Source organism: Ovis aries, chromosome 3, assembly GCF_016772045.2.
Source record: "Ovis aries strain OAR_USU_Benz2616 breed Rambouillet chromosome 3, ARS-UI_Ramb_v3.0, whole genome shotgun sequence".
Taxonomy (NCBI): Eukaryota; Metazoa; Chordata; class Mammalia; order Artiodactyla; family Bovidae; genus Ovis; species Ovis aries.
In genome coordinates, this window is record NC_056056.1 from 203,321,909 (window position 1) to 203,346,393 (window position 24,485).

Sequence of the window (24,485 nt, forward strand, 5' to 3'; positions counted from 1 at the left end):
CTGCGGCAGCTTGGTTTTTGGGAGAGTGATTTACACAAATCAGAAAGTAAGTTTTAAAAATTTAAAAAGTCGAATTTCTTGTCTTCAGAAATACATGTATTTTGTTCTGAAGTGAGTCAAATTCTGAGACCAGCACTTTAATCCTTTGCTATCTTCTTTTTGAATATTAGTTTTATAAATGCAAGTGCTGCAATAAGGAAACCATGGGTTTGTGTCCAATTCCTAGGTTTTGGATGGAACAGATTCATTGGAAACACTAAGGAAAGTTGACTCACTTCCTTTTTAGGATATGAGAAAAAATATTTAGTTGAGACTGCCAATGTAATTGAAAAAATTAATAGCTTTGATTTTGCTTTGCCAATTTCCTTGATTTAGTGTATATTTTCTTTAAATTTACTTAGTTACCATACATGAATATGATCGTTTCTCCCAAGTAATCAAAAGTGAAATGTTAAGTATCCATTGGTTTGAATTTAGATTTATGTACTGGACTGAATGGGGTGGAAAACCTAAAATAGACAGAGCTGCCATGGATGGAAGTGAACGTACTACGCTAGTTCCCAATGTAGGACGAGCAAACGGCTTAACCATTGATTATGCTAAAAGGAGGCTTTATTGGACAGACCTGGACACCAACTTGATAGAGTCTTCAAATATGCTTGGTAAGCTGTACTCTTTTTTTTGTTGTTGTTCAGAGGGATAGTATATAATCCTTTCTGTGAAAAAAATCAGTGGCTGCTGTTTACCATAGGTTAGATATGATACTGTTAATAAAACTTCATATGAATGTCTAGGTTCATCCTCTGTCTCACATTGTATCCTATTTATTAATAGTGGGCCAAGGACTTGGATTCATATCTCTTTAATATGTGGAAATTTCATTACTGTTGGGCTTATGTTGAAATTTATAACTCCCTGGATATTTCTGAAGTGACTTTTTGTAGCAGTAAAATAAATATATACATTTCCATCTTTTTATGGAAGGAAAGAGAGTTGAACTGTAGACCTTTATGGAGGGAAATAAGACCACAGTCAAAATAGACCGTCTACATGAGTTTAAACAAACTCAGTGATTTTTAAAACAAAAAAATATTAGTTTGAGTTGTGGGGTCAGACTGCAGATGGATTGATTTCAGAAGACTTGTCTGGTTTTAGAATTGCTTTTGAAGGAATTTTTCTACTTTAAATTGCTTACAAAAGTAATGTTTTAAATGTTACCTTTTCTTTTTCTTTGCCAACAAGACTCGCTTTTTCACATATTACATCTTTCTGCGTCTCCCCTGTCTGCTGCCTTTCTGAAAACAGGACTCAACCGTGAAGTTATAGCAGATGACTTGCCTCATCCTTTTGGCTTAACTCAGTACCAAGATTACATCTACTGGACGGACTGGAGCCGACGCAGCATTGAGCGTGCCAACAAAACTAGTGGCCAAAACCGCACCATCATTCAAGGCCACTTGGATTATGTGATGGACATCCTCGTGTTTCACTCCTCACGGCAGGCAGGATGGAACGAGTGTGCTTCCAGCAATGGGCACTGCTCCCACCTCTGCTTGGCCGTGCCAGTTGGAGGTTTTGTTTGTGGATGCCCTGCCCACTACTCTCTGAATGCTGACAACAGGACTTGCAGTGGTAAGCTGCATTCCCCTCCTCAATGCAAACTAAAGTTAGAGAAGGAAGCGTGCTTTTGAAAACACTGTAGTTCATATTCTTTCTAGAGGGAGAAGTTGTCAAAGTCCAGAGTTGATCATTTGTTTGTATAAAAGAGAAGGACTAAAAGTGAAAAAGTGCAGGTTTTTCAGTAATAACTGGTTGATTTTATGGAAAAATTGATATTATAGGAAAAGTAAGTATTTTATCCTTGGGGATTAAACATGAATAGCAAAATTTGCATAGTTTCTTTGAGAGAACATGCTCGTGTGCTAGACATAATTCATATTTATTCATGTGAGGGAAGAAAAGAACAGTACAAATAGTACACAAAGAGACTCTACAAAATGTAATATGCTTGTCCTTTGAAATTCACAGAATAGGTGAAAGATGAAAAATGTAAGTGTGCAAGAGGCCAGGCTTATGAGTAAATGTAGCCAGTATGAAACAATAGTAAGTAGATGGAGAGGCAAGCTAGAGAGCACAGGCTCTGAACACAGTGAGTGCTTGCCACCTTATTCTAGCTAATGGTAGCAGGTCGTCTCATCCAGCCCATGAATCTGGGTTCACATGCACAAAGACACACACACACACACTCTGCTTGGAACGCCAGGACACAGTGTATGACAAAACATTGTTGGCTTGGGGAATCCTGATGTATGACTCACATGTGTGTGAACGTCCATGTCTTTTGGATACACAAGAACAAATTAGAAATTGGTAGATACGATAAAGAAATAGAGAATTAGATCAGGAAAAGTAGATTTGTAGGAGAAAGGTAGGGTATGGTTCACTATGTTAGAAGGTAACAGTTGCTATAGGATATTGGATATAATGAATGACTGAAATTACTTTATTCTGTGCCTGAAAGTATAGGAGGTCACCTAGGCAAGGATTTAATGTGTTCTCACCCAAGGCTTAGTTCTGAGAAAGAAAGAACATCAATTTATAGTTGAATGATTTGGAGTCTCTGTCACACATTAGTTTGTGTTTACTTGAAGCAAGTCAGAGATTTTTTTAAGCCTTTTGATTTTTCTTATTTGGACAGTGGGAATAGTAATAGTAACTACCTTGTAGGATTGCTGTGAAAATTGAATAAAGTATAGCATGATTTGATTGCTCTGGAGACTGTATTTGAGGAGGAAAATAAGTGGGAGCAGCTAAGTCAGTCAGACTGCTGTGATAACGCAGGTCAGTTTGAACTGAAGTGGTGGAAGTTGTAGAGAGATGTTGATGGATTCAGGATGTATTTTGAATGAACGAAACTTGGTAATGGATTGTATATGAAGAAGGAGAGGAGGGAGGAAGCAGGATGATGCCTAGATTTTTTATTTGAGCAGTTGATAATAAATGGGAAAGATTAATTTTCAAGAACAATTAAAAAGTAATTTTAGTCAGGTTTATGTGGATTTTCCCATGGGAAATAGAAACATTAAATAGGTAATTAGATAGAGGAATCTCTAGCTCAGGGAAGGGGGCATAAGTTTTAGAAATGCCAGCATGTATTTAAAATGGGCACTTAGGGAGAAGGTGTATACCTGGCGGTAGTTTGAGCATTCTTTGGCATTGCCTTTCTTTGGAATTAGAATGAAAACTGACCTTTTCCAGTCCTGTGGACACTGCTGAGTTTTCCAAACTTGAGGGCATATTGAGTGCAGCACTTTCACAGCATCATCTTTCAGGATTTGAAAGAGCTCAACTGGAATTCCATCACCTCCACTAGCTTTGTTCATAGTGATGCTTTCTAAGGCCCACTTGACTTCACATTCCAGGATGTCTGGCTCTAGATTAGTGATCACATCATCATGATTATCTGGGTCGTGAAGATCTTTTTTGTACAGTTCTGCCTGTGTATTCTTGCCACCTCTTCTTAATATCTTCTGCTTCTGTTAGGTCCATACCATTTCTGTCCTTTATGGAGCCCATCTTAGCATGAAATGTTCCCTCAGTGTCTCTAATTTTCTTGAAGAGATCTCTAGTCTTTTCCATTCTGCTGTTTTCCTCTATTTCTTTGTATTGATCACTGAAGAAGGCTTTCTTATGTCTTCTTGCTATTCTTTGGAACTCTGCATTCAGATGCTTATATCTTTCCTTTTCTCCTTTGCTCTTGGCTTCTCTTCTTTTCACAGCTATTTGTAAGGCCTCCCCAGACAGCCATTTTGCTTTTTTGCATTTCTTTTCCATGGGGATGGTCTTGATCCCTGTCTCATGTACAGTGTCATGAACCGCATTCCATAGTTCATCAGGCACTCTATCTATCAGATCTAGGCCCTTAAATCTATTTCTCACTTCCACTGTATAATCATAAGGGATTTGATTTAGGTCATACCTGAATGGTCTAGTGGTTTTCCCTACTTTCTTCAATTTCAGTCTGAATTTGGCAATAAGGCGTTCATGATCTGAGCCACAGTCAGCTCCTGGTCTTGTTTTTGTTGACTGTATAGAGCTTCTCCATCTTTGGCTGCAAAGAATATAATCAATCTGATTTCGGTGTTGACTATCTGGTGACGTCCATGTGTAGAGTCTTCTCTTGTGTTGTTGGAAGAGGGTGTTTGCTATGACCAGTGCATTTTCTTGGCAAAACTCTATTAGTCTTTGCCCTGCTTCATTCCGCATTCCGAGGCCAAATTTGCCTGTTACTCCAGGTATTTCTTGACTTCCTACTTTTGCATTCCAGTCCCCTATAATGAAAAGGACATCTTTTTTGGGTGTTAGTTCTAAAAGATCTTGTAGGTCTTCATAAAACCGTTCAACTTCAGCTTCTTCAGCGTTACTGGTTGGGGCATAGACTTGGATAACTGTGATATTGAATGGTTTGCCTTGGAGACGAACAGAGATCATTCTGTCGTTTTGAGATTGCATCCAAGTACTGCATTTTGGATTCTTTTGTTGACCATAATGGCGTTTCATTCTCCAAGCCAGAGTTCAGCAATACGTGAACCATGAACTCCCTGATGTTCAAGCTGGTTTTAGAAAAGGCAGAGGAACCAGAGATCAAATTGCCAACATCCATTGGATCATGGAAAAAGCAAGAGAGTTCCAGAAAAACATCTATTTCTGCTTTATTGACTGTGCCAAAGGCTTTGACTGTGTGGATCACAATAAACTGTGGAAAATTCTGAAAGAGATGGGAATACCAGACCACCTAACTTGCCTCTTGAGAAATCTGTGTGCAGGTCAGGAAGCAACAGTTCTAACTGGACATGGAACAACAGATTGGTTCCAAATAGGAAAAGGAGTACATCAAGGCTGTGTATTGTCACCCTGCTTATTTAACTTCTATGCAGAGTACATCATGAGGAACGCTGGACTGGAAGAAGCACAAGCTGGAATCAAGATTGCTGGGAGAAATATCAATAACCTCAGATATGTAGATGACACCACCCTTATGGCAGAAAGTGAAGAGGAACTAAAAGCCTCTTGATGAAAGTGAAAGAGGAGAGTGAAACAGTTGGCTTAAAGCTCAACATTCAGAAAACGAAGATCATGGCATCTGGTCTCATCACTTCATGGGAAATAGATGGGGAAACAGTAGAAACAGTGTCAGACGTTTATTTTTTGGGGCTCCAAAATCACTGCAGATGGTGACTGCAGCCATGAAATTAAAAGACACTTACTCCTTGGAAGAAAAGTTATGACCAACCTAGATAGCATATTGAAAAGCAGAGACGTTACTTTGCAGACTAAGGTCCGTCTAGTCAAGGCTATGGTTTTACCAGTAGTCATGTATGGATGTGAGAGTTGGACTGTGAAGAAGGCTGAACGCCGAAGAATTGATAACGTTTGAACTGTGGTGTTGGAGAAGAGTCTTGAGAGTCCCTTGGACTGCAAGGAGATCCAGCCAGTCCATTCTGAAGGAGATCAACCTTGGGATTTCTTTGGAAGGACTGATGCTAAAGCTGAAAGTCCAGTACTTTGGCCACCTCATGTGAAGAATTGACTCATTGGAAAAGGCTCTGATGCTGGGAGGGATTGGGGGCAGGAGGAGAAGGGGACGACAGAGGATGAGATGGCTGGATGGCATCATGGACTCGATGGACGTGAATCTGAGTGAACTCCGGGAGATGGTGATGGACAGGGAGGCCTGGCGTGCTGCAATTCATGGGGTCGCAAAGAGTCAGACACGAATGAGTGACTGAACTGAACTGAACTGTATACCTGGCCGTCAGCAAACCTTTTCTTTAATGAGCCAGGGAGTGAATATTTAGGCTTCGTGAAGCCTGTGGTCTCTCACACACCTCTTGAGCCCTGTCCACTGTGACGTGAAAGCAGCCACAGATGATGTGTTTTTAAACTTGGATGAGTTCTGATAAACTTTGTTATAAAAACAGGCAGCAGGCCAGATTTTCCTTGTGAGCCATAGTTTGCCAGTTCCTGGTCTGGAGAAAAGGAGGGGTCTGGTAACCTCAGGAGCTCTGCTGGAGGAGGGAAAGTTCACAGTAGACATTGTAGAGCAGCAGCCAGAGAGGCCAAAGGATAGGACCCATGAGGTGGGAGAGAGGACTGTTTCAGAGTAGGACCGTGTTGTGATTGCTGCTGAGAGGCTGAGTAAGGTGAGGCCTAAAATATCCACTGGATATTTGGGCAAGATGGTTAATAATCCTGAAAGAACATAATTTCAGGAAAGTAACAGTGAAAGATGGAAATAGATCAACAAGTGAATGGAGCACAGAAAGGGGATAATAGTGTATATGTCATGTAGACTTTTTTTTTTTTTCTTAAAGGAGTTTGACTTTGGAAGGAGAAAATAGGGGTAAGAAGTGATGGAGGATGGAGATAGAAGAATATGGAAAGGCCTTTCGAGATCATTGTTTGGGATGTTTATACCAGTGTGTTCTAGGTGGTAGATGAAGGTTATGAGAAATCACTGCTGAGTGTCCCTGATGTCTCTCTTGGGCTGTTTCTGAGATGATCAGCAGTGTTTCCAGAGGCTTCCTGTCCATGTATTCTTTTTTTGTAACGTGTATTATTTAATATTTGCGCATAGGTGTATTAAATCCCAAAGGAGATTACAAGAGAAGTTTAACACAAAGTACTTGCCCTCAGAAAGTTTTCTAACGTTGTGTTGTTTACTCCTGGACCTGTGTTTCAAAAGCTAAATCAGATCATGGCCTTTTTCTGCTCAAAAGCTCCTATTTCACGAGGAGTGAAAAGCTCGTTCTTCTAATGACCTACAAGTTCCTGCACAATTTCCTTCACAGCGTCCCCACCGCCTTGCTTCTCTGACTGCAGCTTTTACTGTGCTTTCTCTCTCCATGGCAGTCATGCTAGCCTCAGTGCTCTTTTCACAGGTGCCAGTGACTGCTGCTTCAGGACTGTGGTACTGTGTAGCTCCTCTACTTGGAATGTTTTCCTGCAGATATTTGCATGCATATACTTCACCTCCATGTCTTGACTTAATCGTGACCTCCCCAGAGAGACCTAATCTGCCCTATTTAAAGTTTCAAGTCCTCCTTCCACCCTGTCTCGCGTTGCCAAGTCCCCCTTATCTACAATTCTTTTTCCCATGACTCTTAATCACTCTCCGGTATACTGTGTAATTCATTACTTATATATACTATAGCACCTTTATTATGTTTATTACTTACTGTCTGTTTATTGAAATGTAAACTCCAGGAAGCAATTTTTTTTTCCCTGTGTTTTTAACTGATGTATATCTATGGTGCCTAAAATAGTTTTCAGTAAATAATAGTCATTCAAGAAATCATTGTTCAGTAGAAGAATGAAGAAGCAAGACAGGATTTGGAAAAACAGGTGCTTTTCCATTCAGCAGCTTTGTGACCTGGGAACAGTTTCTTAACCTTTCTTTACAAATTAGTTAACTATTCTATTTGCTCACCTGTAAAGTGGAATAATTTGGGGGACTAGAAGACATCTAGTATGATGTGTGGCATGTTGGAGGTTCTAAATGAATGCTTGTTTCTTTTTTTCCCCCAGTTCTTGGAAAAAATTTTGTTTTCTTTCAAAATCATGGCTACAGGGCTCTCCTTAATGATGTCATCTCATGCTTTTTCTTCATTTGTTTACTCGTGTATTCTTTCAGTGAATATTTACTGAACAGCTAATCCACACTGGGCATTATTTGAGCCAATGAAGAATGTATTGCTGAATGAAACAGACATTAATCCCTGCCCTTGTGGAGGTTACGTTCCATCAGGATAGATAATGAACTAAATAAGTAAACTGTATCATGAGGTAGATGGAGATGAGTGTTATGGAGAAAATTATGAGCAGGAAAGGGTGCGTAGGAGGATCTTGATGTTAAATAGGATCACGAGAGAAGTCCTGGCATAAAAGTGACACTATGTCAGGTACTGAGGGAGGTGAGGAAATGAGCTTTGCTGGCTCCCTGGGAGAAGACCTGTCAAGCAGAGGGGAACATGTCTGGCATGTTGGAGAAACACCTGGGGGCCAGTGTCTCTGGAACAGAGTGTAAAGGGATTAAGTCAGAGAGGAAGCAGGAGGCCACATTGTGTAATCCTGTGTTCAGTACTGAAGCAGTTGGCCTTTGTGGCATCTTTGTGCACATTGAGAAAAGGTGTTTCCTCTGGGCACATGCAGCTGCACAGGTGCTTGACTTGGCTACCCAGGTGCAGCCTGGACTTAAGTCCGCTTGAGGCCTTTGGCACAGCTCAGAGATAGCACAATCCATCGTGGTGGGCTTGGGCTGGTCACTTACAATGTTCTTATACCAGAGTGGTACCTTTCTTTAAGCTTTAGGCGAACACTTGTGTCTTCAGAGGAGAGCTGAAAAGCTCCTGCCTGCTTACACCTTCTCCTCCAGCTTCTGCATGTGGGAGTGCAACACTGAGACAGCCCGACAGGACCGTTTTGAAGCCTTCTGCAAGAGACGAGGGGGTGGTGGTTAGAGGTGACATAAATTAGCATGGGTTTAGGCTTACAGAACTGCATATTCTTTGTCCCTTTTGTAAATAAGTCAAAATATCAGCTTCCTCCTGGAACTATTTAGCCAACTGTAATTAATGTCATCCATAGACTTTTTGAAATGAGTATTTGTTTGGAGCCATATTTGGCTTTGTCATCATCTATGTTTCTAGAACACTTAATCGTGAAAGCTTACTAAATGTTTTACTAAAGGTTAAAATTTGACTCAAAGAAAGAAAAAAACAATACAAAGTGAAACATAACTAGGAGCCCAATATATATTTGATTAATTATTTCCCAGGCAGGAAAATTAGGCAGCTAAAACTATGGGGTCTTTCTTCTGAGTTTCATTGTATGTCTTAATATGCTATTTTGTTGGAAGCTTACTATCAGGACCTTTTTTTTTTTTTTTTCCCCTATTTTCTTGATTTATAAGGAAGTAGTACTGCCAAAAAATAATTCTTTTTTTTTTTTTTTTTTTAATGGGAGACTTGTTAACTACTCTGTTGTGACATGTATTCTTACTAATTAAGGTGTTGGTTCTACTAAAATTGCTGAAAGTTGTTAAATCAGTATGCTCTGGACTCTACACAATGGAGAGTGCAGTGGAGTCACTGAAATATTTTTTAAATCTTCCAAGCTAGGTGTGGACTTTGAGCCAGTGGGTAACTTAAAGCAGAATTTCGGGGTTGTGAATACCAAGTTTCTTTGTGAGAAGCAGTGATTTCTTCAAGATTTAAACTGATGTACATATGGGTGTAGGTTTAACACTGTGAAGAATGGGGTTTAGGAGGAGATAAAGCAAGGAGTTCTGTTTTGGCCATTTGTGTTTATATCCCTGATAAGGACAAAATTCTGCTGGATTTAGGTGATGACTGACCAACAAGAGTAGAGTGTATAATTTGGGAATTTTTACATTTGTTTTAAAGAAGATTTTAAAAAAGACTGTTAGACTTTGAAGTTTTTGGTAGCGTTGTCAGATGGTGTTCTTTTCTAGATACTCTCCTCCTTAAAGATGACTGCATAGTAATCAGAGGCCTAGTCCCTGGGACAGGGAAGTGTTGTCTCGGCTGCATTTCCCTGTTTCATAGACTTCAGGCATCAACTAGTGTGTGAATTTTTTTTTTTTTTTAATGGTTCCCTCTCCTTGCAACCATTACATCCCCACAGTGTAAAACAAAGCCTATATATCTACAACCCATGAGGGTTTGTTTCATTCGTACTAACACCACATTTATTATTGCCACTACTGATGATAAGCAATAGCTATTTTTACTTGACATTTATATAATGTCTTATAGGTTTTTTGTTCAGGTATTGTACAATTGGGGCTTCCCTGGTGGCTCAGTAGTAAAGAATCCTACTGCCAGTGCTGGAGATGTGGGTCCAGTCCCTGGGTGAGGAAGATCCTCTGGAGAAGGAAATTGCAACCCACTCCAGTATTCTTGCCTGGAGAATCCCATGGAGAGGAGCCTGGTGGGCTACAGTCCTTGAGGTTGTAAAAGAGACATGACTTTGTGACTAAAGAACAACAACATTGTACAATTGACATGATACCTTACCTTTTTATTTTTACTCGTGTTATAAAATTCTTACAGCAACTCAGTGAGCAGGACAGCATAACCATAACCTAGTTGAGTAAATTTCGACCCCACGAGGTTGAAGGCTGTAGTTAAGATCAAGTGACTAAATTATGTGAGAACTGAAACTAAAACCACTATTGAAGTCTCTTTTTTGACCTGTGGAGACCCAGACTTCTTTCACCCACAAGAATAGATGAGGGAGGAGTTAGGATTATTTACTTGGTAGACAGGGGAATTTTGTTTGTCAAATGCTTCATTGAAATCAGGTGTCCTGTGATGATGCCACTGTGGACATTGGACAGAGAAAAATTGGCTAGTTGGCTGTGTTATAGCGTAAAATTCATAACTGGTTTAGTATCCAGAGTGTGATCAGTGTTTCCTCTAAGAGTTCTGAAGGCATTCCAAAGGGCTTTGTCTCATACAGGTCTTCAACATACATGTCTGTTTTTGTGAGATACAGACAACAGACCAATCAAATCTTTGAGTGATCTGAGACTTAGGATAACTGTTTCATATTTGCTTCCTTCTCTCTTTAAGCTCCAACTACTTTCCTGCTCTTCAGTCAGAAGAGCGCCATCAACCGCATGGTGATTGATGAACAGCAGAGCCCTGACATCATCCTTCCTATCCACAGCCTTCGGAATGTCCGGGCCATTGACTATGACCCCCTGGACAAGCAACTCTATTGGATTGACTCAAGACAAAACATGATCCGAAAAGCACAAGAAGATGGCAGCCAGGTAATCCAGGGCTCAGTTCAAAATCTGGTTCTTCTGTGTAGTTATTGGACCAGCTGGCCATCCTAGTCTACTTATGCAATGACTCTGCTTGTGTGTGTGTATAAAGCTGGAATTCTGAACCTGGCAGCACTTTTTCTCTCCTAAATGATCTTTGAGTAAACAGTTGTTTGCTAGTGCTATTGAAATGAAGATTGTATTGTATTAAAATAACTTCTGCTCATATATTAGAATGACTTTGTCAGTCCACCCATATCCATTTATATTCCATTTTATATTTTGTTTCGTTTACATGGAGTGTTGGAAACTTTGAAAGCAAACAGACCCTTGGTTCTAATCTCAGCTCTGTCACTCACTAGGATTCTTAAGAATCTTTAGGTGAAAAGAATGTAAAGCACATAGCCCATTACCTATTACACAATAGGTACTCTATAAATAGTAGTTCTTTTACTAGTAACTATCATTTAAAAGTTTCAGAGAATGGGAAGCATAAAACACAATCTCAGTAAAATTAAAAGCATCTAAGATATGTTGTTATTAATCTAATGGTTTTTGGTTTTGTTTTTGTTTTGGTAAATATTACTTGGTGACTGTGGCATAGGAATGAAAGTATTATCAACACATCTTATCTGTGTTTACATTCTAATCATGAGTCACACACCACTGTCCATAATTTGCTTTCTTTTTGTGTCCAGGCAGTATTACACCAGGATCACTATAAATAATTATTTATCATCTTCCTTGTAGCACTAATGTTGTTAGATTTTTAATGTATGAAAATTAGATTGCTAGTTTTTTTTTTAATATCTGATCTGACCAAAAAAAGAGCGAGGAGATAATGTATTTAGGTCTGCTGAGAGATAATTCAAGGTATAGTTATAGCTGTATATTACAGATGCAGTTTACACTGTGTAGGTCAGGACTGATTGGCTGATAACTAGTTGATAGAAATTGTAACTGTTGTTTTATAGCCAAGGACGTAGCAAATAAATGAGACAGCCTCAGTAAGGAGTGTTACCTTGGAGATGCCGAGTAAATAAACTACCATTTATGCAGATAAAACAGATGAACAGTGCCTGGTGTGTGTGTGTTTTTTTTTAATTGTTTTGAGGGGGTAGATTTGAGGATTAGAGGACATGACTGATAGATGCGGTTTGTAGCCCTGACTAACTGCTGTTGTCTCTAGAGCAGAGATTCTCAACTATGCACTATTAACATTTTTGGCTGGATAATTCTGTGTGGGGGAGGTCTGACCTATATATCACATTTTAGCAAGGCTAAAGAATGTTCAGCAAGGCTTCCCTGACGGCTCAGCAGTTAAAGAATCCACCCCTGCAATGCAGGAGACACAGATTCCATCCCTGGGTCGGGTAGATCCCCTAGTGAAGGAAATGGCAGCCCGTTCTAGTATTCTTGCCTGAAAAATCCCATGGGCTGAGGAGCCTGGCGGACTACAGTCCAAAAGGATTGCAAAGAGTTGGACATGACTGACTAAGCACGCATGCACTGGCCTCTGCCCCTTTAAAAGCCAGTTATACCCCCATAGGTGTAGCAGTCAGAAATGTCTCCAGCCATTGACCAGTGTCCCTGGTAGGTGGTGGTTTAGTTGCAAAGTCGTGTCCGACTCTTGCAACCCCATAGACTAGACTGTAGCCTGCCAGGCTCCTCTGTCCATGGGATTCTCCAGACAAGAATACTGGAGTGGGTTGCCATTTCCTTCTCCAGGGGCACTTGCAAATGCAGAATTGCTCCTGGTTGAGCACCACTGCTTTAGAGCTATTTCTAGAGTGTTCTTCTAGCCACAGCTGTCTCGAGTTTATAGGAAGCAGCTGCCACCTTCTCACTCCTGTGTCTCATCAGTGCACTGTCATGTTCTTAGAGCAACTAAAACAGCCTCTGCCACTCTTCTGCTTTATGTCATAATAACCAAGGGAACATTTGAAATGCGCACTAAGAAATGTCCCTTGAAACTTAAGACTTCCACTCAGGTGTGTGACCATGTGCGTGTAAGTATTGTGAGTGATCTCAGGGCTGTCTGGCTTGGAGTCTCATGTTCTGTGTATGTTTCTTTTTCCCTCTTTAGGGCTTTACTGTGGTTGTGAGCTCAGTTCCGAATCAGAACCTAGAAATCCAGCCCTATGACCTCAGCATTGATATTTATAGCCGCTACATCTATTGGACTTGCGAGGCCACCAATGTCATTAATGTAACGAGATTAGATGGGAGATCAATTGGAGTGGTGCTAAAGGGCGAGCAAGACAGACCTCGAGCCATTGTGGTAAACCCAGAAAAAGGGTATGTTACCAAGGGGGAGTCTGAAACCCTCATCAGCCTTCCTGTTTATCCCATTTATATTCTTGCTTTCTCTGTTTTTCTGCCTAGAATGTCTTTCCTTAGTCACTACTGCTTCATCTGTCGTTTCTACCCATACCTCCAGAACTGTTGGAACTATGTCGTCCTCCAGTAATTTCCCCTTGATCTCCCCTGTGCGCCCCTCCCCCGAATGTGACGTCCTCCTCTCTTATATGCCCATTAGTCTATGTCTGTGCCTCTTTAGTCCTTTCCAGTTTACCTTATACTTGATTATTTTCAGGCTTGTATTTTCTCGGCTTTAGATTCCTTTATGATAAGAACTAGTATGTCTTTAATACAGAGCTAACTAGTATGTCTTTAATACAGAGCTTTGCATTCAGTTAATAGTACTTAATTGAATATGAATGAATGATAAGGAATTCAGCAAGGAAAGTAGCTTACTTCAGAAGAGTTACAGGCAAGAGATGAACTGAAGAAGTTAAATATAAGAAATAATTCACATATGACTTATTTTCAGTTATGAAATGGACTAGAAAAGAAATTTAAAAGTTTGTGTCCAAATCTGATTACTGCTATATCTTTCATTTATCGTATTATTCCAAAAGCATAAGGGTGCCTGTGTCTAACATTTTGCTTTATTAATTCCTGAAAGTTAACTCTCTAAGAACTTCTGTGCAACCTTTGTTACTGTTTTTGAAATTAAGAAATATATTCCATGATCTTTTAAAAAACTCTAAAACCTTAAAAAATGACAATATTATTCTACTTGCTTTTGTCTTAACAGAAATATTCTCATTTTGTGTGGTTTCTTACTTCAGTAAACTTAGAGTTTCCTCCTTTCTTTTCAGGTATATGTATTTTACCAATCTTCAGGAAAGGTCTCCCAAAATTGAACGAGCTGCTTTAGATGGAACAGAACGGGAGGTCCTCTTTTTCAGTGGTTTAAGTAAACCAATTGCTTTAGCTCTTGATAGCAGATTGGGCAAACTCTTTTGGGCTGATTCAGATCTCCGGCGAATTGAAAGCAGTGATCTTTCAGGTAACCAAGAAATATTATTTCTGTTTCAATAATTGAGATGATTCACTGATAGCATTTGTATTTTCCTTCTGTTGTACACATTTCTTTACAGTTCTATTCGCTAAGAGTAGTCAGCAGCAAGTTGGTTGGGAAGCACTTTTTCTTTAACCATCAAAATGCTTACTCCCATCTGTTATCTAATAACTTGCCAATTTTCTTGATTTGGGCTCTGTAAATAGTATGTTTTGAATGCATCTCTTCTCTTTTTCTAATTCTTCCACTCTGCTTTTCTTCTCATCATCTATGGCCTGAATTCTAGCCTATGATTAGTCTCCTCCCTGTTGATTTTTCCTCCCTGGAAGTTTACACACTGTTCCTAAATTAATTTTCCAAAGCATGGTTTCTAATCATGTCACTGCCATACTGAAAAAACCCTCCAGGGTAGTCTCATAACCCAAAGAAAAAAGTCTGGTTGAATGCTTACACTGGTATTTGTCTTTCACAAACTCATCATAAATGCAAATGAGCTTAACATTCTTGATGTGTTTTAATGAAATTAAATAATTTATTGATCTTCAAATGTACTTTTTCATTTCTCTGAGACCCTCTGTTTACAATCACAGTTGTTTCCATACCCCCAGTTTCTGAAGTCCAGATACTCTGTGTGGCCTTACTGGTGATCAAGGAAATGAAATTAAAATAATACACTATATGAGAGCCATAAAATGTAAAGTTGACTATTCCCAGCATTGGCCAGAAACGTAACAAGTGGCATGCTCTCATATACTTTTGTGAAGTAAAATTGGTAGAACCTTTTCAGAGGGAAAGGTGCCGGTGAATTTCCATTTCAGAGAGCTGTCTTATAGACATACCGAACCAGTTGTACAGGGGTATGTGCTGAGCATTCTTTGTAATATGTACAAAGAATACATGTACAGAAATACATCTTAATATATAAGTGTGTGAAATATTAGTCATTCAATAGATGAGGTGTGTAGTGACATAGAAGGATGATTTTTTAAAATTAAGTTGTGTAATGTTATTAAGATTTAGTTTTATTTAAAATTTAAAACTGTTTTATATATATACAGACACACACAGACATATATATATGCCCACGCACTATATACTATATACACTGGCAGATTGCCTCCAAAAATGCAATATATCCTGTACACAGAGAGACATAAATGCATATATATATACACACATACATTGCACATATATGTATAAACTATTAGTAAACATGTATGTTTGTGTATTCCCTGAAAAATATGCAAGCAAATATATCTTGAGAAAGGTTTAAAAGTTTAGCATGCTAATAATGTTAAGAGTATTTCTATATCATTTAAAGTTTTATATATTTCAGTGTATTTGTAATTTTTCAAAAACTAAACAAGTTCTCTCGTCAGGTTCAAAAGACTCCCTTCCACTATGTTTTCTTTGATTCCAAACTGTCATGCACACGCCTTGCACAGTATATTCTTTACTTTAATTGATCACCTGTATCTCTTATATCCCATCTCATTTGTTTAATAGTTACTTATATTCATGTTTTAGCCCTTACTAATATGTCAGTGGATTTTTTCCCCTACTTTTCCTTTACTCTTTTTTCTTCATTTAGGATTTTTTTTCTTTAAATAGAGGTGATGCATGTTCTTTAGACAGTTTAGAAAAGAAAAAAGAAAATCCAAAACACTATCATTATTGATACTGTAATGAATTAGCTTTCTTTTTTTCTATACTTTTTTTTGTTTGTTTCTCCTCTCTTAATTATGACATGGTTCTAACATACAGAAAGTACAGAATTTCCGCCATCCAACTTAGTCAAATCTTAGTGTTTGGCCATATTTGCTTTTGAACCTCCCTTCTTCCTCTCTTGAAAAGACATAGGGAGAATTTGAAGCTCTTGCGTCTCCTTCCCCAATTCTGTTTTCTTTCCTTTTTCTTAAGAGGCAACTTTTGATGTGTTTCTTTGCCATGCATGGTTTGCTCTCTGTGTGTGTATTTTTTACTGTGTATACTGATACAAATTTAAACTTTTTTACTTTTTAAACTTAATATAGTCTCATGTATTCTTTTCTCACTTGCCTTTTTCAGATATATCAGTTTTGAGATGGTCCCTATTGAGCCACAAATCTGTTAGTTATTTTGCTAAATAGTGGTTTCGTTGTATGATCATTCTATAGTTTCTCTACTTCTATTCTGCTATCTAAACTGCTGTTTCCAATTTTTTTGCCATTAAAAGCAGTAGTCTGAACCTAATAGTGGGATTGCCATGTAATGTGGTATGTATATATTCAACTTGAATATATCTGTTCAGACTGCTCTCCAAAGTGATTGTATCAGTTTAAAATCCCCTCCAGAAGTATATGAGTTTTTCCTTTGGTACTTGGTACTGTTAGACTTCTGAATTTTTACCAATCCAATAATTTTAAAGGTATATCTGATTGTTAATAGAATACAAATTTTTCTGTTTGCTATTGAAATTATTGTTCACTCATGTTTCTTCTGTGAATTGCAATTCTTAGTTTTTGCCCATTTTTCTATTACTGATTTCTAGAAATTCTTTATTCAGTGTATTAATGCAGTATTAAGTTACATACATATTCAGGGAGAATTGTTATGGTTAAAGAATTCAGTCTTTTCATTTATGACTGGTGTATCTTTCCATTTAAAAGTCGTATGTAATACTTTTTGGTACATCTTTATACTTGCCTCTATAGAAAAAGATATGTTTTATATAAATCTTTGCTTGTGATTTATCTTTTCACTCTCCCAGTGGTGTCTTTAGATGAAAAGAAGTCATATTTTTAGTGTTGCACTGCTTATTAAGTTTTCCCTGTATGATTAGTTTCTTTTATGTTATGTTTAAGAAATGTTTGCCTACTGCTTAGTTACAAAGATATTTTCTTGTTTTTTTTTTCCTAACATTTTTTTTGTTTAACTTGTCTTATTTTAGATCTCTAATCCATTTGGAATTTATTCTTGTGCACAATGTGAGACGGGTTTAATTTTGTTTTCCTTGTGACTGATTCAGTACCATCTCTTTTGAGAAGACCCTTCTTCCTCTACTCTTTTTTCCTGTTACTTTTGTTGCAGATAAAGTGATTATATTTGTATGAGTATTTCTGGACCCTAATGTTCCCTTGGTCACCTTGTCTTTGTCTTGCCTTAATTTATAGCAGATTTATCTAGCAGTGTTTATCCTTAGTATTTCTTACCTTGATTAGTACTACCTTAATACTTCTTACCAGAGATTACTTTGGCAGTTGTTGACACTTTGCATTTCCATATACATTTTAGAATCAGCCTCTGAGTTTCCACCAAAAACAAAAACACCTAGTAGAATTCTGAGTGGCCTTGCTTTAAGTTTATAGCGATTTAGGAAAAATTGTTATCTTTTTATTAGTCTTCTAAACCATGAACATGGTATATCCCTCCATATATTTAAAACTTTAATTTCCCTTAGTGTTTTGTAATTTTCTCTATCGAGGTTGCCTATCTTTCATTGGAGTTATTCTTTGGTATTTAATGCTGTTGAATGCTAGTGGTAAAGAATATTCTGAATATTTAATATTTCATTTTCTGGCTGTGGCTGGAATACAGAAATACAGTTTTTCTTTTCTTCTCCTACCCTAGTGCATTGAGTTTGTTCCCAGTGATCTTGCTAAATTGTTAATAGAATTTTCTGTGTTACGGAATCATTTGTCTACAAATGAGGAAAGTTTATTTTTTTCTTTTTCAGTCCTTTTTTCCTTGTTGCCTTACTACGTTGACTGGGGACCACTCCCCGGTACCCCCCCACCCCCACCCCCCGGCCCAGTACAGTATTGAACAAAATAATAGAATCTCTAGGTATTTTTGTTTCATTTTGTATTTGCTTGCCATGATTTGAGGAGAAAGCATCCAATACTTCATTATTAGGTTTTTGCTAAGGTTTTTCTGCAGGTAACTTTTAAAAATCAGATTAAGGAAGTTCTGTTCTTGGCAGAGGAACCAGAAATCAAACTGCCAACATCTGTTGGATCATAGAAAAAACAAGAGAGTTCCAGAAAAACATCTGCTTTATTGACTATATCAAAGTCTGTAACTGTGAATCACAACAAACTGGAAAATTTTTCAAGAGATAGAAATACCAGACCACTTACCTGCCTCCTGAGAAATCTGTATGCAAGTCAAGAAGCAACAGTTAGAACTGGACATGAAACAACAGACTGCTTCCATATTGGGAAAGGAGTATGTCAAGATTGTATATTGTCACCCTGTTTATTTAATTTATATGCAGAGTACATCATGTGAAATGCCAGGCTGGATGAAGCACAAGCTGGAATCAAGATTGCCGAAAGAAATATCAATAGCCTCAGAGATGCAGATGACACCCCTTATGCCAGAAAGTGAAGAAGAACTGAAGAGCCTCTTGATGAAAATGAAAGAGGAGAGTGAAAAAGTTGGCTTAAAGCTCAAAATTCTGAAAACTAAGATCATGGCATCTGGTCCCATCACTTCATGGCAAATAGATGGGGAAATAGTGACAAACTTTATTTGGGGGGGCTTTAAATTCACTGCAGATGGTGACTGCAGCCATGAAAGATGCTTACTCCTTGGAAGAAAAGCTATGACCAACCTAGACAACTTACTGTGGTCAAAGCTATGACTTTTCCAGTAGTCATGTATGGATGTAAGAGTTGGATTATAAAGAAAGCTGAGCACCAAAGAATTGATACTTTTGAACTGTGGTATTGGAAAAGACTTTTGAGAGTCCCTTGGACTGCAAGGAGATCCAACCAGTCCATCCTAAAGAAAATCAGTCCTAAATATTCATTGGAAGGACTGATGCTGAAGCTGAAACTCCAGTACTTTGGCTACCTGGTGTGAAGAGCTGACTCTTCGGATGCTGGGGAAGATTGAAGGCAAAAAGAGAAGGAAATGACAGAGGATGAGATGGTTGGATGGCATCCCTGACTCTATGGACATGAGTTTGAGCAAGCTCCGGGAGTTGGTGATGGAGAGGGAAGCCTGACATGCTGCATTCCATGTGGTCGCAAAGAGTTGGACACAACTGAGAGTTGAACTGAACTCTTGTTATTTTTGTAGAATAAATCAAACTTGGCCTGATACATTATCCCTTTTTTATATTGCTGAATTTGATTTGGTAGTGTTTTAAGATGTTTACATTTGTGTTCATGAGAAAGATTACCCCATGATTTTCCTTTCTTACCAGTATAATGTACTTGTTGGAGTTTTGCCATCAAGGTTACATTGGCCTCATAAAAAGAAACATTTCCTTTTTTCCTGTTTTCTGAAAAAGGTTGATTTAATGTTGATAGGGTTTTCTTTCTTTTCCCCCTTCCTTTTATATGTTCACAAATAATCCTATACTTTTGTCATGGGTTGTCTTTCTACTTAAGTCTTTTATACTGGAGTAGATTTAGTATATGCTTTAGTTTGTTGAATAAGTATGTTTTTTCATTGCTGGTTCTGGTGTTTTTTAACTGCTCTCAGAGTAGATCTTGGGTCCTCCAGCAGCACTGTTGACTTCTCCTCATTTTCCCCAGTTGTTCAGTTGAGGCCATCCTTACACTACCAACAACTCATTTTTTTTTTTTATCATTTCTTTCTGCTGCTGTTTTAAATTTAATTTTAATTTTTATTTAAATAATACATGTAAATGTGGAAAGCAAGTGATGCTACTTGACCTGTAACAAAATCCAAGTTTACTGCTCTGCTCCTTCCTCCTGTTAGTTCCTACTCTTAGAGGCATCTCTGATGGTTTAATCAAGAGTCATTTTAAAATATCTGATTTAAAACAGCTGCTTCTTGATGTTTAAATTTTAGACATCACAATTTGACTTTTTTTGGTTGAAGATGAGAATTTGCTGTCTTAAACCATATATTACTAAAATACCGATATGAACTTTTCTATCATCCACCCAGCTAAAAAATTATCCCATTCATCTTAAAAACTGAGTTTTTTTAAAAAAATTAAATCATAATTTTTAAGCTCATAATTATTTGTTATTTGTGGGTATGGAAATATAGCCATCACCTTCATTTCTTTTTGCAGCTTTTTTCCTCTCTGAAATTATTCTTGTCTAATTTAAATATTGATTCAATATGTGCAGATGCAGCAACCAATCCATCTTTTTTTGTTTTTTTCCTGTTTCACTGAAGACATACCTCTTTATCATCCTGATTCAGTCAATCTGGATTGGCTTGCTCTTGGCCAGTCTCCTTTCACCGTTATCCCGGAGATGTGCTTGCTAGTTGTCTTGGTGCTAAACCTGCTATTTCCTAGTTTCTGTTTCTTTGGCTCATTCCTTTTCCCTGAGAGATCGCATCCTCTACTAGCTACTTGAAAGGAGGTTCATAGGAGATTAATATTCTAGATCTGTTGCTTGTCTCTTATCCAGCTTGTAAATTTTCTATTGCTTTTCTACTCTTATGTCCTATTTTTCCTTATGCCTATTATGCCTTCATTGTTTACTATCATTTTAGTAGATTTTTAGGAGGGCTCGTAAATAGACTTGTGTTTAACTCTCCATGGATCTGAGTGTTGACTTAGTGCCTTCTCATGTATGTCCCCGCCTTTCGTCATTTATTAAGCTTAGCTTTATGCTTGGCTCTTCCCTGGAACTTCCCCTGATATTTCTGAAGTATTAAGCTAGTATCTTTCTTTGATTGAACTCATCAATTAAGAACCAGGGAAAAGTTCTATAGATATTTGAAGGATGATTAGGAGGAAGAGGGAACGAATGGATATATGTTTTCTGTTTGAATGAGGGTGAAACAGTTGGGGTGGTGAGGAGTGGGGCACAGATTTCAGCATATGGTGTGAAAAAACTTTCTCATAGTTCAGTAACAGAACTGGTTGCCGTTCCAGAATCTGGCTGGCTTTGTGTCTGGGGTATTTTAGAAATGCTTATTTTGAGGCGAAGCTTGAACCAGGTAATGTATGAGTCTTTGCCAGTGTTCTGAGTGGCTGAGTGCGTGAGTGAGGCTGTTGTTCTCCACAGATGCCGTGAGTGTGCTCAGCACGTCTGCGTGGCCAACAACACAGAGTACTCTGCCCACCACCACTACTTCATATAGAGAAGCACTGTTTTGTATGTTTTATGTATTAGAGATCCTCATAAGATTTATTTGGAAAAAAATGGACTGGTTAAAAAAATATTTTTTGAAAATGGCTCTAAAGTTCTTTTCTACATTTCTGTGAACTCAGTATTTGCTGTGTACTGGACACTTAATTTGCTCTTGATTGCACTTAAATGTCTAGTCTGTTATCTTCTGAGAAAGATTTTTAAGTTTTCTGTTGGAGAGCTTATTATATTTTCCTTCTCAGTACTTCTAGAATCTTAACGGGGTTTTCAGTCAGTTGCTGTTGAATGTATGACTTGACTACATGAATCATTTCTGTTGAACATTCTCCTTTCCAAGGGGCCAACCGAATAGTATTAGAAGACACCAACATTCTACAGCCTGTGGGACTGACTGTGTTTGAAAACTGGCTGTACTGGATCGATAAGCAGCAGCAAATGATTGAAAAAATTGACATGACAGGTCGAGAGGGTAGAACCAAAGTCCAGGCTCGAATTGCCCAGCTTAGTGACATTCACGCAGTAAAGGAGCTGAATCTTCAGGAATATAGTAAGTGCTGATGGTGTGTTGCTAGTCCCAAGATTCATGTTTGTTATTAGAAGTGACAAAAATTAAGATGTTGTGTGTCTTCTATTTTAAGATTTTCATACACTTCTAGTTTCGCCATTTTTAAAAAGTCTTCATGTCTTTAAAACCTTGCCTGGAAATTTTTTCATATTAAACTTGTTTTCCCTATAAAACAAGAGTTAGAGAAAGGAATGGTGTGTCTCATTTTCAGAAATCTCCCCACCCAGGAACAGCAAGGACTTGCTTTTCATGTTTTCTCTTTCTCCCCTTCACCGTTTTAAGAATACTGGTGTAGAGCCTGTATCCGTACACCCCCATGGTTTCCACAGAAGCAGAAGTTAACATTTATATAATGATGAATATAGTTATCATGAAAATAAACCTATTCTTTGACAAAAACAAAACAAACTAAAAATTAGTATATAAACTTAGAGAAGACTGTGCTTAATAAGTGCTTGTTTTTTCCCCTTTTGGTTAAGTTTTTCAATTCACGGCTTAGGAAAGTGGCCATAAATTATTGAAAACTTAAAAATGACTAGTCATCTTGGCTTAGATAATATGTATTAATATAATACTATTAACTCTATTAATACAGTATTAATATTAGAGTTAGTATTAATATTTTAGTTAGTATCAACATTATTAATAAGTTAATATTAACAGTAATTAATACTATTAACTCTATTAACATAATACTGTTATATCTCTCATCGGATGAACTGTCCCAGCAGTCACTACTGTAGGTCTTACACAGTTACATCAGGAATGCAGATGTTAAAATGGAGGACTAGTGAGAGAAGTATTCACTCCTGAACTTCTCAGCACAATGTTTTCCAATCAAATTGGAGTATTTAAGAAGGAAACAGGAATGAGAACGCCGTAGCTTGTTCAAGTCTATTGGGTTGTCACTCTTCGTGAACTTAGAAGTTAATTAGAGGTATTTGAGATTTAATAGTTAGAATTGTCATTCTATTTTATGACGTGTAATTCATGCTGAGTATTTAATAGAAATAAGGTAGAGATGATGTAATGGCTACGTATTCAGTTGATACATGAGCTTTTTATGACAGAAAATCTATGGGTGTTTTCAGAATTTCAGGGGGAGTGTCTTTTTTATAGTTCAACACTTAAATCTGGTTTATATTTAGAAAAACTTTATTTTTCAAAATTTCTAAAAACATTGAAGAAAAGGAGACTGTTTATCAAGAGTATCTTGGAATTAAACGGTTGAGAAACACTGCAGTATAGGTTGTACGTTCTGATCCGAGGACTGATGTCTGCTTTGGGACGTCTGTGTAGTATGGCGCGTCTGCTCGTTTGTGCATAGCTGACTCTCTCCATCTTGTCAGCATACAGTGAAGTGGGACTGATGTGTTACTGACAGAGTCAGATGATAAATGGGTGGCCACATTTGCTGTTGGTATTCTGGGATGATAGCTGTCAAGTTGCTTTGGACGTGAGCTAAGTAGAGAAGTCAGAGCAATGATTTCATTAAATATAACTTATGAGACTTATGAGACAGACTTTGAAATGTGCCTGACAGTGTATTTATTTAATTTAACCCAAATAGGAAGAAATCAAACGTTTGTAACATTGCAAGTTCTTTTGTGGTTGACCAAGCAAATAATTATGATGGTCTCTGAGTGGTTGAATTCATGTGAACTTGTTTTTTCTTCTGACAGCTATTAATTTTTAGCAGATTCCTCCTTAGAATACACTTTTTGGGCAAAATCATCGTCTCTCTCAGAAAGTTAAAAATCTTTAGAAGAATTTTTATAGTTTAGAGAGAATAAGATCCAGATTTCAGCATTCTCCCCAGCAATTTTTTTACTTTGAGTAATCAGCTTTTCCTACTCACAAAAATTAACATGAGCTGTACCATTACCTTACTTTAAATACTTTAAAATATTTTATGTATAAATATGTAAAGACAGTGGCTACATATAAATATTTTGTGTCTTAAATTGTCCTTGTTTTCTTGTAGATTGTGTAGAGATGGTGTGAGTAATTATATTCAATGGAAATAAAGTCCAAAGGAACTTTGAATTTGATTTTCTTGGTAACTCATAAATAATTGATTTTGGCTGGGCTTTTCCTCCTCCCTCCCTCCCTTGCTATTCTTTTCCCTTTCTTTTTTTTCTCTCTCATTCTCTTCTCTTTCGTCTTTTCTTGCAGGACAGCACCCTTGTGCTCAGGATAATGGTGGCTGTTCACATATCTGTCTTGTAAAGGGAGATGGTACTACAAGGTGTTCTTGCCCCATGCACTTGGTTCTTCTTCAAGATGAGCTATTATGTGGAGGTAAATATGTTGTTATTTTCTTCTAAAAGTGTAATTCCAATCACATGTTCCAAAACTTAGTCTAGCATTCTTTGACAGTGAAATTACTTTCTCCTAACTTGATTGGTGCCTTGTATTTCATACATCTGCACTATCCTAGGCTTTGGGGTTTTCTAAGATTGAATGCATCGTGACCAGAGATAGGTGTGACGTGACTCTGGGCCTAAGGCAGAAGAGCCCTTTTAGGGAGAAACTCATAACTGTAAACGAGTGTATTTCTTAATAATGAAGTAGTTTTTGCTCCCTCAAAGGGTAACAAGAATGAATTCCACCTCCTGTAATCTTAATCTACTG

General features: G+C 37.8%; 1 protein-coding gene across 3 annotated transcripts in view; it reads left to right on the plus strand.

Moving 5' to 3' along the window:
* Nucleotides 1-24,485, plus strand: part of LRP6 (LDL receptor related protein 6) — a 175,393-nt gene that overhangs the window by 128,663 nt on the left and 22,245 nt on the right. For all 3 annotated transcript variants that reach the window (XM_042247517.2, XM_004006855.5, XM_004006856.5), the window contains exons 11-17: nt 478-662; nt 1,306-1,632; nt 10,656-10,858; nt 12,939-13,150; nt 14,017-14,207; nt 21,624-21,833; nt 24,027-24,152. In XM_042247517.2, the coding sequence (XP_042103451.1) occupies nt 478-662; nt 1,306-1,632; nt 10,656-10,858; nt 12,939-13,150; nt 14,017-14,207; nt 21,624-21,833; nt 24,027-24,152 (1,454 nt within the window). The remainder of the gene's footprint in view (nt 1-477; nt 663-1,305; nt 1,633-10,655; nt 10,859-12,938; nt 13,151-14,016; nt 14,208-21,623; nt 21,834-24,026; nt 24,153-24,485) is intronic.